This window comes from Haliotis asinina, chromosome 3, assembly GCF_037392515.1.
Source record: "Haliotis asinina isolate JCU_RB_2024 chromosome 3, JCU_Hal_asi_v2, whole genome shotgun sequence".
In the NCBI taxonomy this organism is placed as follows: Eukaryota; Metazoa; Mollusca; class Gastropoda; order Lepetellida; family Haliotidae; genus Haliotis; species Haliotis asinina.
The window spans coordinates 31,770,592-31,786,618 of NC_090282.1; the positions used below are offsets into that span (position 1 = coordinate 31,770,592).

Genomic DNA, 16,027 nt, shown 5'->3' on the forward strand with positions numbered 1-16,027 from the left:
TAGTATGATGTCATAGAGGGAAAGCATTGTACTGAATTAATACCATTATCTTATTTTCCTCCACTGTTTCCATTACATGTATATGTGGATACCTGTGAAAGACAACTGCAGTTGAGGTTTACTTTCTCCCTGTGGATTTTCCATTACCCAAGAAGTTTAACTGTATTTTGTATATTTATACTGCCTTTAATGCTCAGCCCAAACAATAAAATGCACTGCTGACTCCCCTGTTTACAGACTGGGAGTAAATTTGTTAAACCAACTGTCTGACATTTTCAAAGCAGAATACGACACTGTTGTTCTAACTAACAATAACATTCTGTACATGGTTTCATTTCATGATTTCATGCATAATTTTCTACAATCTGTTTGAGCTATCGCTTGAATAAAGGGGTGGGAAAGGAAAAGGAAAAGATGCTAATTGAAACTGATTGTTACAAACTGTGACAGTGCTGTTTGCACTGTTGCCTGCTGCCTTTAGTCATCCACTCCAGTCACAAATATTTCCTGTGGGATAGTAGTAACAGAGGTGACAGTTGTCTTCATATGTTTATTGTCTACTGGCAAACAAGGATAAGTTGAACTGGTGCAGAGAACACATTTACGAGAAGTAGGCAGTGCACGGCAATGAGTGAACCTATTTGGTTTGTGAAAGGGAGAGTAGATGTGGGTTAGTGCATGTGCAGTGCATGATAAATGAAATTGATTCACACGTAGCTGTGCCAGTGGGAGGCACTCATTCATGCTAATACAAGTCAGTTGTAAAGTCAGTGCTCAACTTGTCCTTGTTTGCCAGTTTGATTTTTTACCTGGTCATTCGTAGTTGTAACAGACTGTAACTGTGAGGTGTGATTCACGACCTATTGGTTTCCAGGTCAGATATAACATATGAAAGTACCTGTTCCCATGTCAACACTGCATGCCGATCTGCTGGGACTCTTTCATCAAGATTGATTTTACAAACTCCAGTTTTCTTCTCTGAAAACATGCATAACCTGATTCAATTTCTTTGTCAAGCCTTTGTGCTTCTTATACAGCAGAAATGAAAAACCTAATTGGCATAACCTTTCTATCAAAAGCTTTAATAGACTTATTTACTAGAAAGTTGGAGGCCACTTTGTTCAACAAGATGGTTTCACTTTGACTTTTCTTGGAGGTACTTCACTTTACTAAGAATGTTTGAGGTTCCAAATAACACCACTAACTAATTCAAACTACCAAGTAACCTTATGTATGAGAGATGTGTGTAGGCCTACAAATCTCTGAATTGAGAAGGGACGTTTCAGCAGAGAGGCACTAAAAAAGAACACTGATTTCAATATGAGAACCCAATAATTAGTGCAATCAGAACTCTCTCATAATATAAATTTGGCGCGGTTTGCACCACGGACAGTCAACTGTATGAAACAAATCAAACATTGTCAGGTTCTCTTCGGTAAATAATGAAAATACTATTACGGATCAAATAATCATTGGTAACAATGACATAGATGGCTGGTCGTTTTTTATCACGTCATATACACAGTTCTTTCATGGTGGTATCATGCCAGAAGTCAACAGCTTGACAACAAGAACTTTCGAAGAAGAGAGTCAGAAACTGGCATCTATATGCTCATTGAATGCGCCATTATCGTATAACATTACAGTAAACCAATTGCACACCTAGATATTTTTCTATTCCTATATTCATTTGTTCTAATGTAATAGTTGAAAAGTCAACGTCCTCCATTTCTGTCCCCGTTTGTCCGAGAATATGAATGTAATAGCGACGACCCACTGTTCCCCGAGTATCATTTGGCAGCCATATTGTAACTTAGGACGCACCTATTTGAAGAGTCTCACAAGGGAGGTAACAGTTGCAATCGTTTAGTACTTGGGCAAGCTTTCAGCCTTCCATTGTCACGGGTCTGGGTTGCCCTGTAATATATGCTATTTTTCTTTTGTAAAGGATATTTCATTTCATCAAATAATATGTACTTTAGTTTGGGGTTGTATCTTTTAATATTGTTGATTCATAAAATACAGTAACATTGAGTGGTCGGCTTATGTTTTCGTTATGGCCATTTGAGGTGTCAAGTTAATGTAATCCCTTCCATTTCAAATATACAAATGAGTGAATAGGTACACCACATTACCTGTTTTTAGATACAGCTATAACTTCCTTGGCAAATATTATATGTTGCTCGCGGAATGTTGATAATTAGTTGATAGAGTTCAGTCCCGAATTTGACTGAATTTACACACTTCTGTAATTGATCTATGCCCATGTTTCATAATCCCCAAGCGGTATTAGTGTTCAGCAATGTTACTTGTTCTGTGCTTCTCTCAGCTGATTGCATTCACACACATTACCCTTAATATGGTGCAGCTTGTTGCGACAGTTTTCATAGTGAGTCATTCTGTTTGTCCCAGTTTTAAACATCACACCTTACGGATCAGGGACCAAGACACTGTCACAAATAGGACACTACCGGATGATTGTGTCGATAATAATTCGTGAAGATCCGGGTTTCGTGAAGATTCAACAATTCATGGTTGTCGTAAGATATGACTAACGGGATCGGGTGGTCAGGCTCGCTGACTTTATTGACCCGTCATTGTATACCATTTGCGTAGACTGATGTTCATGTTGATCACTGGATTGTCTGGTCCGAATTCGTTTGTTAACAGACTGTCACCATATACCTTGAATATTTCTGAGTGTGGCGTTGAACAAAGACACTCAAATAAATGTGCGTTTGGGTATGGTATGGTATGGTATGGTATGGTATGGTATGGTTCGATCCAGTCCAGTCCGTATTTGGACATTTTAAAGTCGAATCCGGAGTGTTAATGAGGTTTTGTTTCTGTATAATTATGTGATTAAGGTAAATTCACTTACTTCCCACCCACCCAAATTGTTCCACAACTTGCATATATAATTTACGACGTGCATACCTGTACTCTTCGTGGTTGCTCGTTAACTGCTGCTAACATATCGAGAAGGACACCATACAGACACGAGCTGTATACACGAGCACCATAACAAAGCAATCTTAGAGCTACGAGTACGATTATGTTTGCGTACTTATCATGAGTTACTATCGCTGTTGAGCAAGGATCACTTTGTGCAAGTGGGTCCAGAAACATACAGTAACGGTGTAGGTAAAGGTGTCCAGCTGTATGCAGCAAAGGTACTGTTGGTAGAGATGTCAGCTATATACTAGTATTGGGGCACCAGTAACGGTGTCCAGCTGTATACTGCCACACTGTAGGCGAGGTGTCCAGCTGTATGCAGCAACAGTACTGTTGATAGAGGTATCCTGCTATATACTGGGGCACTTGTAACGGCGTCCAAATGCAGACTGCCACGCTGTAGGCGAGGTGTGCAGCTGTGTGCTGGAAAGGTGTAAATAAAGGTGTGAGAAGACATTTTATACAAAACAGCCCAATCATTTACACGCTTTTTATTACAAGTGACTGATGAAACACAAGGCAGCTTCACTGTTACTCGGACAAAGAGCAATACTGACAGGGCAGAACAACAAAACCCCTACAAATAACATATCGGTATCACCAATCAGGTTTTCCTGGAAGGCACAAATGTAATCATATTCAAGGAACACATGAAGACTGTAAATCATGAAATTTTTGCGAGCATGATATTTTTTGCGAAAATCGCGAATGACTGGAGCTCGCAAAAATATCATGACGCAGTTTGCTGGTAGGATGCAATGAATAATCAGCAAACAACCTGTCCCATCTTCGCTTTAATATTCTCAGTATGTATACGTACGTAAGGAGTGCATGGTGACCTCGATGACATATGTTGTATGCCCGGGCATACAAGTCCTAATATGATGAACAAAAATACCATATTTGATGTCCACAAACATCGCGTTACCAGCGCTCTTTGACAGGAAGTTCTCCTTGGGATCCGTTTATCAGTGCCAGCTGATTTTGTAACAGGCGCCATAAAATTCTTCAGTTCGTGAAAGTGTTTTCTCTCTGCGAATCATTAAACCCTCTCATGGACTATATCCTCTGTGCAGTTAGGGTCCCAACAAACAGATTAGTGTTTACCACACAGTCAATGGGGTTTTCACATGGATGTCTAATACACAGAATCATTGCGTTCATTTCGAATGTTCTTAACAGGTTTAACAACTCCAAGCGGCATCTTCATCTAAATTGGTATAACGTAATTAAAATGCGCACATTTTTTCCTTGTTAGTTCCGAAAGTACAAAGACGTCTCTCACAATTCAGTACGAGACTGAAATACAGAATGTTGTGATTAAATAAATGTCAGCAAATAGCATCAAAACACAAAATGTATATAATGCGAAATAACATCCTCTGTCTGAACTCAGTCCGTGTAAAGAGCCCGTTCTCCTCTACAGACACCAAACGACCTGAAACAAGGAATTCAAAACAACTAGAAAGACAATATTAAAGTAAAACGACATGAAAAGCAAACCTATTTTCATCAACGACAACTAAGTGTCCTATAGATGGACATGGTGGATTGCATTAAGTTAATAATTTGGACCGCGTGAATGCGTCTCATGTCTACATAGGGTGCAGTTATTGTTCATAAAGTTTACACACATCGTCACAATTCAATTTCTTCAGCAACCTACCACTATATGGCCCCCCGTGTAATCTGACACGACACACTGTCTTAGCGTTCTGATCCGTGCAGATTCTCTCAACCACGCCTTTTTCTCCTCTGTACGCGCCATTAACGATGTACGCTAAACCCCCAACCTCAGGCACAAGAGTCATGAGGTACTTCTGGTCTACCATCAAGATACTGTCGTTACACAGCACATGCGCGACGCCAGTACAAGGAGACAGAAGACCTATGATCCTGCAGTTCTTCCTGTAGTTATTTCTGCCATAATTGTCTGTGATGATGGTTACCACGATGCCTGGGCGCAGCCAACTGTCCCGTCGGTTCATCCTTTCTTTTTCCTTCTCATCCTCTTCCATTATTTCTGCGAGCACGGACTTCCGGTTGCCTTGAGGTTTCAAATGGTTGCTTTGAAGTTTTTGTGATATTGATGGCCTATGATCCTTCTTGTAAGGAGATCGTCGTGGGGACATTTTGAAAGCGACTTTTTCTCGTTTTAGTGTCCACTTCAGATCGTTTCGTTCCAGTGGTTCTGATCCGGTGTTCATTACTGGAGGAACTCTTGTGTTTTCGTCACACCGCGCAATGTTCTTGCACATATCTTCCTTAATAGGCGTGCGTCCATTACGGTAACTTTGTCGTTTGAGATTACTGTCACTGTAACGCGATTTAGGTCGTGGCGACAAAGCGTTCGGGGTCGATTCCACTTTCTGGAGACTTTTGATGTACCAGATTTTGCTTGAGTAGTCCACGAGGAATCGCCCAACTTTTCCTTGGTATCGAACAAACTCGTCCAGTGTGTTCCATTTCGTTTTGGATATATGAACATTACCTTTGTTCAGCATGTACTTCATGTAAACTTCGCTGGCTTCTACTTTCTTGTCTTGATAGCACTGCTGCAGAACATTCATAAATCCATTCTCAAATTTTGAAGATAGTCTGTTTCTTCCTTCCTCGCTCACTCTTTTGAACTGTTCCATCACAGTGTCGTGGAACACAGTTAAATTAACAACAGCGCTGTTCTTCTGAAGAGTCTGAATTTTGGTACGCTTGTCCATTTGTTGGTGTTTTGTCCTCGTGAAGGTTCTGAACTAAACTGGCAACTAGCCTATGTCTCGACCCGTATAAATAGGACACCAATATACGTTCACCGTACGATCAACGACGTGTGTTACACTGACTTGATGTGTGGTTCGAGTCGTGAACGTTGTCACAACGTTTCAGAATATATAGCGAGCACACGTATAACTATATTGCTGGGTTATAACAAAATTATTTGTTTGTATTATAAGATGAACTGGAGATATTTTAGCTGAGTGGCAAAATAAATAAATTTAGAACATTTCGTGCAGCGTAGTAAGCAACCGCGTGCGGATAAATGTACGGAACGGTTTCGTCATGTTGACCACGTGATTTGTTTGGACCCCAAATATAGAAATCACATGGCATGTGACGTCAGACATGTAGAAAATGGCAGCAGGGCCGAACTGGGCATATTCGCCTGGTGTAATTATTGTTGAAATCCTTTCCTATTTGTCGCTTCGTGACAGACTCAGAGCAGCGTCTATCTGCAAGAGATGGAGATCGTGCCTTTTCCACCCATCACTGTGGAACAGTGTTGTGTTTGAACTTGGTGAAAGGGGCAGTGCGAAGTCAAAATTTCTTGCTGACAGATGTGGCCGTTTCGTGCGTGGGGCGGTTGTTAAATTCAACTCGCTCAGTGTCGCTGAAGTGAGAGAATGTGGCAGAATACTCGCTATCCTTTCGGAAAACAAGAACCTAAGGCATTTCTCCCTCCAACCTTCGAGTTGCCACATCGAATGGCCCGACACCGAGGCTGTCCATATTATTGACAAGTAAGCATATTCCACTGTTTATGTTGTGCTCGTGACGTCAGCGGGTCAAGGCGCTCTGGTGGAATTTCGTCGAATTGCGCAGTTGCATCAGTTTTTCGGACCATTTATACTAGTGACACAGATCGACATGCAAAAAACATCAGCTGAATGTCTACTTTTATTCAATATTTAATACCAGAGTACTTGTTATTTTAATAATTTTGTAACATATGGCCGCCGAGGCAGCGGCCTATTTGTAAACAAACAGCTGTCAAAACTCTTCCGAAACACGATTAGGAAGAACCCGTTTCTTGTGCGATTGAAAGGTCAACTCGGTGACCTAATCCTGATATGTTGAACATTTTAGATAACCTGAACAGTTAATAAAATCTAACTAAGAGGTAGCAAATGATTCGGGAATATGGATGGCTGCATCTCAGAAATATTTCATAAATACGCTTGAAAAAGACACCAGTGCTATAGGAGTAGGTATCACATGTTGTTTGAATTCAGGAAATTGAAAACAGTAAAACAATTGTGCAAACTTAACTCAAAGAAAATGAATTGCATTCTAGTTTTTTTTATGCCTTATTGAAAATTTCTGCTAATATTATGGTCTGTTTAGCATCCTCGTTTCATTATTCTGAAATGCATTTTAAGGGAAATGGAAATGTAAAATAGATGCAGTTTTCCACTGATATAATGGTTCTTTTTTAACATGTGGAAACATAACTGGACACTGTCTAAAACGCCACATTTTATGTGCAGTAGATTGTAATTGTTAATCAAGGCTATTTGGCCCCAGATCTGCAGCAAAGGACAATATAAACCTCAGTCTTAAGACCAAACTTCTCATGAATTACCATAGCAAGACCATTGAAACAAATGTTGGACAATATTATTTTTTACAGGTTTGCCAACTTAGGAACTTGGTTTGGCAACCTAGATCAATCCTTGATAATTTCTACAACACTACATTTCATCAAAGATAGTTGGTTATTTTCTATGCCAGGAGACTGGCTCAAGTTTTTGTTTATCTTCATTATCTGAGATGGGCAATTATGTTATGCAGGGCAATGTCTAAACACTGCATTATCTGTGTTCCAGGTACCTGGACTTGATTGAATGTCTGATTGAGCACACTTGTAAACTGAAACACTTGTCTCTTGGATGTGTGGAGGAGCTCCTGGTGCACAGCAGCTCTCTCCTGCAGAAGCTGTCCTCCAAACACGGCTCCAGCCTCCAGTCTCTCCACCTGGCAAGTGTCAAGGAAGACAGCGAAAACTATGGCATCATTGACCTCAGCCCTGCCAAATTTCACAACTTCTACCTTTTGCAGAGCCTCAGTTTGGACTATGATTACTTGACAAATGAACTGCTGGATCAGTTCGCAAACACTGACAGAGCTAAGCTCCAGAAGCTCTGCATTAATGTTCATGGTATTGAAGCCGACCATGAACGCATCACCAATGATACCTGGAGGAAGATAAGAAACTACAGCCCCAAACTGGAGGTGACCCTCAATCTGATTCATTCCTATGATGGAGTTGCCTCCCTTCTCGACATCTTTCAGCCAGCCATGCCACTTATTCATTTTCGACAGTTTTTCTGCTCGCATGTTAACATGGCTTCCATAAGTTATATCTCGTCACATTATCGGAACAGCCTGAAGACTCTCCACATTGTTGATGGTCTGGTAGATGATATGTCAAGTCTCTATGACAACCATGATATGGAGGACCCCTTCGTCATGCTAGCATGGCAGTGTCAGAAGCTGGAGCACTTTACACTCATGGGTAAGTTTATGGCACATCACTGACCTTTGTGTAGTCACTGTTACTAGTGTTAGCCAGTAGAATTACTGATCCTTCTTTAGTTCTAGATGCCAACTAGATGCGTCACCAGCATGCTTGTGTCTAGTTCTGATCTGGGAAACCCCATTGATTGATATTGGAGTAAGCTCTTTGTTTGATTATCTGATTAACCTCCCTCTGAAATATAATCATGATAATATGGACTTTTTGTATGACCGTATCTCTGAATTAATCATCTCTGACCTTAGCAAGCTGTGTTTAATGAACTGAAGAATAATGAACAGCAAGACAATAGCCCAAGGGAGGTACAGCTTTTTGAGAAGAGGCTGCACAGTTCATATTCACTTGCCTTCACGAGGGTTTTTTGATAAACTTAAAGGACTGTGTGTGTGTGTGTGTCTGTGTGTCTGTGCCCCACCACCATCCCTCATTGTAGTGTGTTACATAAAGTAAAGTCCTTTGCTCATGGGGAAGGAATAGGGAGAAACATTGATTATCTAAATCTTGACACCTCCAGCAAATGTTATTAGAAATAATCCAGTTCTGTGTCTCATTGTAATGAAAGTAGCAGTTCTGATGATGAGTCTCTCCCAAATAGAATAATACATGACAGATCCAGAAAACCCTTTGTGGCTTCTGACCTGCTTGGGGGAAGTGGGGTAGCCAAGAGGTTAAAGGAGAATTAGCGTAAAATTATTTTTTGATATATGGAAAAATGCACCCTAAAGATCACTTTCCATATCAAAATTTCTCAAAAAGTTTGTAAAATTGCAATGAAAAGGTGAAAAACAACCTCAGATTTCCACTTATTACAGAAACATTCGACTTAATGAGCAGAGGTGGTATCATGTGACATGACGTCAAATGTGACTATTGCCGGTGGCTTCCTCTTTGGTTATATTTGACAACTTAAACAGTGACCATGGATTCTGAAGCTGTAATATATGTTCCTGACGTCATGTTTTACCTGGAAGTTTGACCGTACCAATACCAGTTGATATTACATTATGCAGAAGAAACTTCCAGTGAAGATGAAGAAGAATCAATCAAAACAGAGGCACCAATTTGATTCAATTCAGTTCAGTTTATTTATTTGGTAGTCAAACCATGTGACAGAAAGTACAACTGATAGTGACTACATAGCCTCAACACGTGACAGGAAGAACATATGTACATCTTCATGAAAAGGAAAACGTTTCATGAAAATTGCAACAGAAGTTATGGTTTGAGTATTTTTGTACTGACAACCGACAGACTTTTGAAAATGATACTATGTAATTATTTTGCTCCGAGATGCACATACCTTTCACATACAAATAATACAATAATACATGGTACTCATCTTCAAAAAGTACATGACATGGTTTGCTCTTCACCTCGAAGACCAGGGTTAGATTTATGAAGCCCAAGTCTGGTTTCCCTTATCATGATATTGCTGGAAATTAGTGGAATATTCTTGAAAATGGTGTAAAACTACAGGGCAATTAAGGATGAGTTGGCCTGGAGCAGAGATTGCATTTACGAGATGTAGGTGGTGCACTGCATTGAGCGAACCCATTTGGTTTGTGAAAGGTAGAGATGGAGGCGAGTTTACACACAGTGCATGGTGATTCTGCGTGTATCTGCACATGCCTTGCTCATAAGACTCTCACGTGGTCGATGTAGCACTTAAGCATGGACAACCTAGGGCCCTTTTGCTCACCATGAATCTAAGATCAGGATCACAAGGATTCTTGCTCAGAATTCTTGCTCTTGCTCATACTTACCAGAACCATGTTGAACCTCAATATATTGTCCTGAAGGCAGAGATATTGTTCCTTACACTTATATTGCTGGACTGTTTTGTCATTATTTGATTATTCACTGGCACACATTGTTAAGTCCTGATCATGTTTAAGTAGTATCTAATCATGGCAATGTGGTATCATCAGAAATAAATCTCAAGTAAAAACACATGCACAAAACAGTGCATTTACTATTTTATTGCTTCATAAACATGCATATTTTTTTCAGGTTATGTTATTGGGGAGAATGACATTGTGGCAATAGCTCGTCTTCGAGGCCAGCAACTGAAGACACTCAACATTCCAGCGCGTTGTATCTCTACTGCTGAAGATGAGGAGGAGTCAAACTCGTGGTTCTCAGTCGGCTGTGTTAGTCGAGACTTTGCGAAGAAGGTAACAATATTGCTCACTGAGTTAGTGTCCCTTTAAATATTTTTGTCAGACATAAATGATAGATATGTAGTAGAGCTTTGATAGCAGCCAGTGAGTAATCAGTGGTTGGAATTGGCTTGTATATTCTTTGTGATTCTTCATAACATGCATCAGGGATAAACCTGGCTCAGAAAAGATATGAGATGAAATCTCACATGGGACCAACAAAATGAGATTTTTTCAAATCTTATGAGATTTAACTGTTCATGATTGTACACAAGAAAAGGAATAAACTACAAAAGGACATTGTCACATGTATTTAATTTTACTTCAACCACTCACCAAATTTAGTTTTCCACATATTTTGAAATTTCAGTTTTGGAACTTGGTTTGTAATTGAATCTGTAGAAGTACTAACATCACCATTGGTGTCTGTTTTCTGGTTTTCCTCAAGGTCAACGATTGCAGTTGTATCTTCGTTTTCATTTGTAGTCTCTGAAAATTTTATGCATAGTTTATGTATAAAGTTAACCAGTACTTCAAGCAGGCTGTGAAAAGTCCTCTGGTCCATGTGTTTATATGTTTGAACTGAATTAATCATTATAAAAGAGTCAGACAGTCTGACCCTGTTGTACGAATATCCTGTGTTACTCTGTCTGAGGCGGCATGATTCATACTTTCGCTTTCATTGCCTTAAATGACACTACTACTGCTGTTGGCAGATAACAAAGTCTTGAAGACAAGCCAATCCCTATATCTAATCTGCATTTTGTGTATTGTCTGACTTACCTTTCCTTCAGGTATCTGAGAGCCTGCGTTACGATTGGCTGCCCATAGATGATGATGATTTACCCATGGCTGTCCTGAGAGATGAAGCGGATGCTGAGGCCGCCTACATGAACACCCTCCTCTCTGACCAGGTGTGGGAGGGGGATTAGATGACACATGTACCACCTTAAGAGGAAGGAGATGACATGGCTGTGATCAAGTACCTGAGTCAGCAGATAGCTGTCACCAGGAGCTGTAATGTTTCAGGGATCCCATCCTTCAAGATCAAATTTTCCATTTTTTGATGATTTTGCAGGCATTCTTATTTTTGACTAGTAAACAGGAAGCTCTGTACTGCATTAAATTAATTGGCCATGACGACTGTTTTTGAAAGGTATTTTCCCAGACTGAGATGACTGTAACAACTTTGAACTCCTGGTTTTTTCTCTATCTTTGGATAGATGGTCTTAAGCTGGCATTGTCTATCAGAATTCCTTACTCGTTGCATGAGTTTCACTCCAGTTCTTTGTAGAGCTTCAGTATGATTCTTTAAATGCCAATTTCTATACATGTGAAACTATGAGACCATACTGCTGATTGGGTCATTTCTTTACAGGCGTATTTTGAAGGAACCAAATTGTGATGTATCTCACAACTGAAATTCATTTAGGCAAAGGTTTGTCAATGATTTTCAAACCCATGATTAATCCAAATTGCTCTTGTGCTTTGTCCAGAAGAATTGTATTTGGTTAGTTTGTGATTTTGCTGGTAGGATAGCCGACTGGTTGGAATCATTTTTATCTAAGGGAGGACTAATCGGTTCTTTCATATTACGGCATTATCATATTATGGTATGAGTTCCATGTTGATAAAGGATGGGCCAGTATGGAGACGAATACTCACTGACGTAATATCAGGAATTGTGATGGTCTGATGTAAACATTCATAAATGTGTGTAGATTTATTGTCAATGATCAGGGTCCACTTGCACAAAGCAATCTTAGCACTACAACTATCTTAAGTCTATTGAGAATGGGAGTTACAACCATTGTAGCGGTAAGATCACTTTGTGCAGGTGGGCCCAGGTCTGTGTATTGAATTCTGGGCATTACATACTGAAACAATCAAAATGCTGATTTAGGACTCTGAACATTCCACCATAGTGAATATGGTCAATACATTGATTCTCAACATGTTCAATAGTTCTGTATATTTGCGATCAGTATTCATTCAGAGAGGAAACCTAAGGAAATCAAACATCCCCTGCCTGAAGATTATTTGATATGTTTTAATGTTTTGTAAAATCATGCTTGTGTATGACTGCTCAAATTGCTTGCATCAAGCATACACATGTTCATTGCTTTAGCAAGCGTGTTTGTTAAAAATCAGTTATTATTCTAGAAAGCATGTTTGTTAAAAATCAGTTATTATTCTAGAAAGACATGTAACTCTTAATATCATTAGTTACTTTACCAACTGAACATCATGAGGAGACAGTTTTTTACTTGCAAGTTCGTAAGTACGAGTACATTTTACATGTTAACAAAATAAATATCCAGATTGTGCAATATGACTATAAGTGAATCTCGGAGTTGGAACAACTTAAAATCAACATCAAGTCAATTATTGTTTCAGAGAGACATGTTGTGCAGTGTCTATGGAGCAAGTTTCGTAGACTTGTTTTGACCCACCTCAATATATTTATATCTATATATACACACCCACTGTGCAGTTCAGAATTTCGTTTACATGCATGTTCTGAACATGTTCAACCTTTGAACTGAACTATTGTCATGATTATAAGAATCATTTCTGTACACTGAATAGTGATATTGGCACTTTTTGATCAGTGGTGGGTAGACAGCAAAATGGTTGACCAACTGAAAAGGTAAAGTACCTGTTAGATTGAACCAGTTTCAGAGATTGATATGCTGTCGAGAATTTTATTTTTAAAGTTTGTAACCTTTTGTCAATCTGCAATGTGATCGTCATGTTCAACTTGAGCAAGTAGCTCTGTGCAGTGGCTGTTTAACAGAGGATCATGCCAACACTATTGATTAGTCCTCTTGTAAAGTTTGCATATCATTTGCTAGGAAAGCAAAGATGAATTTGTAAATGGATCTCATAGGGAAGATGCAGTTGTTCCCAGTGGTATTGGGAAGATAGTATAGAATGTTGATGGAATTAGTATGCTGCCCAAGGTCCACTTGTTCGAAGATATTCCTGTTGTATTATCACATCCTTGTTCTGGAACGTTGAAACACATTCTGCTAATTAAGAAATATTTATGCAAGAGGGCCTTGGGAAGTGTCTTTGTGCTCTTGAGACAATATCTTACGATGATTTAGTTGTGTCGATTTAACAGCCATTGCACTATATTGCTAGTTATTACAAAGTTTTCCACATTCTGCTGCAGGAATTCTTGTCAGTCTTGTAATTTTGTTTTAGATTTACCAAGTAATACCTGAGATATATAGGTGAAAAAATGTTTTGAATGTAAGAACCATGAATACCTTTGACAAGATGTTGACCAGACCAAGATGTCAAGATGGTGGCAGAAATCTTTATCCAAAAGATTTTGATTTTTTTTTTCCATTTGAAATTTTCATTGAACATGTTTATTTTTTGTCAGAATATTAATTCTAAATAACTGACCAGATAATAAGGTGACTGGGATCTTTTATTGAGGATATGTTTGCTATAATGACAGAGGTCTGTAGTGTTTTTTCTTTCTTCTATTAGTTGAACCAAGTTTGCAACTCGTGTGTTTGAAATTGTAATTGCTGTTGAACATATTTGACCTTTCATCTGCTGGTAAGATGTATTTAGATGTATTTTCCATCATATTTGGTAGTTTCAACCCATGTGTTAACACATGAATGTTACGAAGCCCCAGATCCTTTGTTACTATCTGTGCATTAGCCTGGTGGTCGTTGAGATTGTGGTGCTTTGTTTGAGACCAGTATTAACGTTAACACCAGTGTCTTGAAGAGAGAATCATTACTGCCTTATATCGGACTTCACTAGGGCAGAGCGCTCGCTACAGCACAGTATGAAAACTGGCCGCACGACTCTAGTACAACAAGACAATCAGGACTCATTGTTGTTCAAATCATTCAGCGGTCTTTCCATTCCAGTTATTATGTGATATACATCAAGATACCTCGCGCTGGCCGGACCACACTGAATGTTTCTGGCTGCATGGTGTTTACTGACTAAAATCGGTTGGATTTAACTGTGATATACTGCCATACGTGCTTGTGTATTGTTGTCATCGGCATACGTGACCTGTTCATGTAAAGACTTGGAATCTCATGACATACATATACCTCCAAACCACACAAAGACTAACATGTGACACCATTCAGAGAGTTGTTGCATGCTTGCCATGCTTTGTTTGATATCTATCGATCGGCAGATACGGGTGATCAGGAATCTTGTTAATTCTAGCATTGTGAATATGAATACTGAGGACCAGAAGTCACATGATCCAAGTCCCACAACTCCTTTACCAGCTGTGATACCCACATTTCGTCGACATTGGAGAGATTTATCAGCACCGAATGAACAGTTTGCCATCTTTTGTTGTTGTTTATGATTATTTATCTCAACTATTCCAGGGGAAAGAGGGAGAAAGAAAGAAAGAAAGGGATGAGTGCTATTTCCACCATTGTTTTCACCATCTTCATGAGTTTACAGGAAATTATCATGACACATATGCAACAGGAGTTTTTCATGCCATGGTATAGGCTGTCGATGGAGGCCTGCCCCTAAACAAAGGCTGTATATGTTTTGCCTAGGGGGCTGTTTATTATGTTCTATTATTATCTTTAACCATGGTCATTTGAGATCTGGGGCTGAACTGACAGTAAGACCATTCAGAAAGGTTTCTCATACATACTACATTTTACCCAATACTTCAACAGAATGTTCAAGAACAGGAGAGGCTGTTTATGTTGAAGAAATGTTTTAACTTAAGGTCAGGAGTCATTAGGTAAACTTTTAATGTCCAGACTTTTTGTAGATATTCCATAAGTTTTTAAGAAAACCTGAAAAACTTGTAAGCTAATGAAGATTCTTAGTATATTTTCTGACTACCTCTGTTCATTGGGTATTTGAAGTCCTGCTTTCATATACAACTACTGCAACAACAGAATCAAAGGCAGTGTGTGTGCCTAAGGTGTTACATATCTCGTAACAAGTTCATATTGGAAGCGTTTCAGTCAGTGTTCATTTCAACTATGACTGATTTGTATGTTTGTGTCTTTTGGCCATATATAAGTAACTCAATTTCCAGTTACACAAAGTGTTTTTAATATCTTTTAGTATAAATACAAGAAAATATCAAGGTTTTTTTATGTGTGAAAATAAAAAAAATATTGTATTTTGTCCTGAAAATGGTTGACGTGAAATTTTGAAATTCCTGTGTAGATGTTTTCTTAAATATTTGTCTGTATATGTGAATATCATGTCAAATCTGTGGTATTTTTCAATGTCAGTGGACATTACACGTTTAATGGTGTTTTGAAGATACATGTATCTATAATCAGTGTTCAGATCTTTTGGTTTTTGAGTTTTGAAGGTAGGCAAAGTTCTCATCACATTTTAACAAATAACACAAACAGAAAATTTGACTTCACTGTTTTCAGTGAGAGGCCATATCAACCTACCTATGTAGTATATACCAAACATCATTGATTTTTGGAATATTGCTTCAGGAACATTTTTGAAACTTTCATAATTTGAGTTGCTAAGCTACCTACATGTGTGTCTCGTCAGCAAATTATCTCAGGCTTTTTTCAGCAGATTCGCATTTGTAAACAAGCATGTATTAGTGTGA

General features: G+C 38.9%; 3 protein-coding genes across 4 annotated transcripts in view; 1 reads left to right on the forward strand and 2 right to left on the reverse strand.

The window, feature by feature from the left end:
• Positions 1 to 1,830, reverse strand: part of LOC137276730 (tubulin polyglutamylase complex subunit 2-like) — a 30,838-nt gene extending 29,008 nt beyond the window's left edge. For both annotated transcript variants that reach the window (XM_067808365.1, XM_067808364.1), the window contains exons 1-2: positions 1,663 to 1,830; positions 899 to 978 (exon numbers count right to left, since the gene is read on the reverse strand). In XM_067808365.1, the coding sequence (XP_067664466.1) occupies positions 899 to 978; positions 1,663 to 1,729 (147 nt within the window). In that variant the 5' untranslated portion in view covers positions 1,730 to 1,830. The remainder of the gene's footprint in view (positions 1 to 898; positions 979 to 1,662) is intronic.
• Positions 1,831 to 4,565: 2,735 nt separating this feature from the next.
• LOC137278823 (uncharacterized) lies at positions 4,566 to 5,672 on the reverse strand. The gene has a single exon (XM_067811333.1). It carries the CDS (start codon positions 5,670 to 5,672, stop codon positions 4,566 to 4,568), a length of 1,107 nt encoding a protein of 368 aa, XP_067667434.1.
• A 396-nt stretch (positions 5,673 to 6,068) lies between these two features.
• Positions 6,069 to 14,813, forward strand: LOC137277807 (F-box only protein 33-like). The gene is made up of 4 exons (XM_067809741.1): positions 6,069 to 6,470; positions 7,557 to 8,245; positions 10,277 to 10,440; positions 11,220 to 14,813. The coding sequence occupies exons 1-4, from the start codon at positions 6,085 to 6,087 to the stop codon at positions 11,355 to 11,357; spliced, it is 1,377 nt and encodes a 458-aa protein (XP_067665842.1). The 5' UTR covers positions 6,069 to 6,084; the 3' UTR covers positions 11,358 to 14,813.
• The last annotated feature ends 1,214 nt before the right edge of the window (positions 14,814 to 16,027 follow it).

Coding starts and splice junctions, on each gene's coding strand:
- LOC137277807 (XM_067809741.1), top strand. CDS start 6,085: ATGGCAGCAGGGCCGAACTGGGCATATTCGCCTGGTGTAATTATTGTT. Junction 6,471..7,556: donor GCTGTCCATATTATTGACAA/GTAAGCATATTC, acceptor TCTGTGTTCCAG/GTACCTGGACTTGATTGAAT. Junction 8,246..10,276: donor GGAGCACTTTACACTCATGG/GTAAGTTTATGG, acceptor TATTTTTTTCAG/GTTATGTTATTGGGGAGAAT.
- LOC137278823 (XM_067811333.1), bottom strand. CDS start 5,672: ATGGACAAGCGTACCAAAATTCAGACTCTTCAGAAGAACAGCGCTGTT.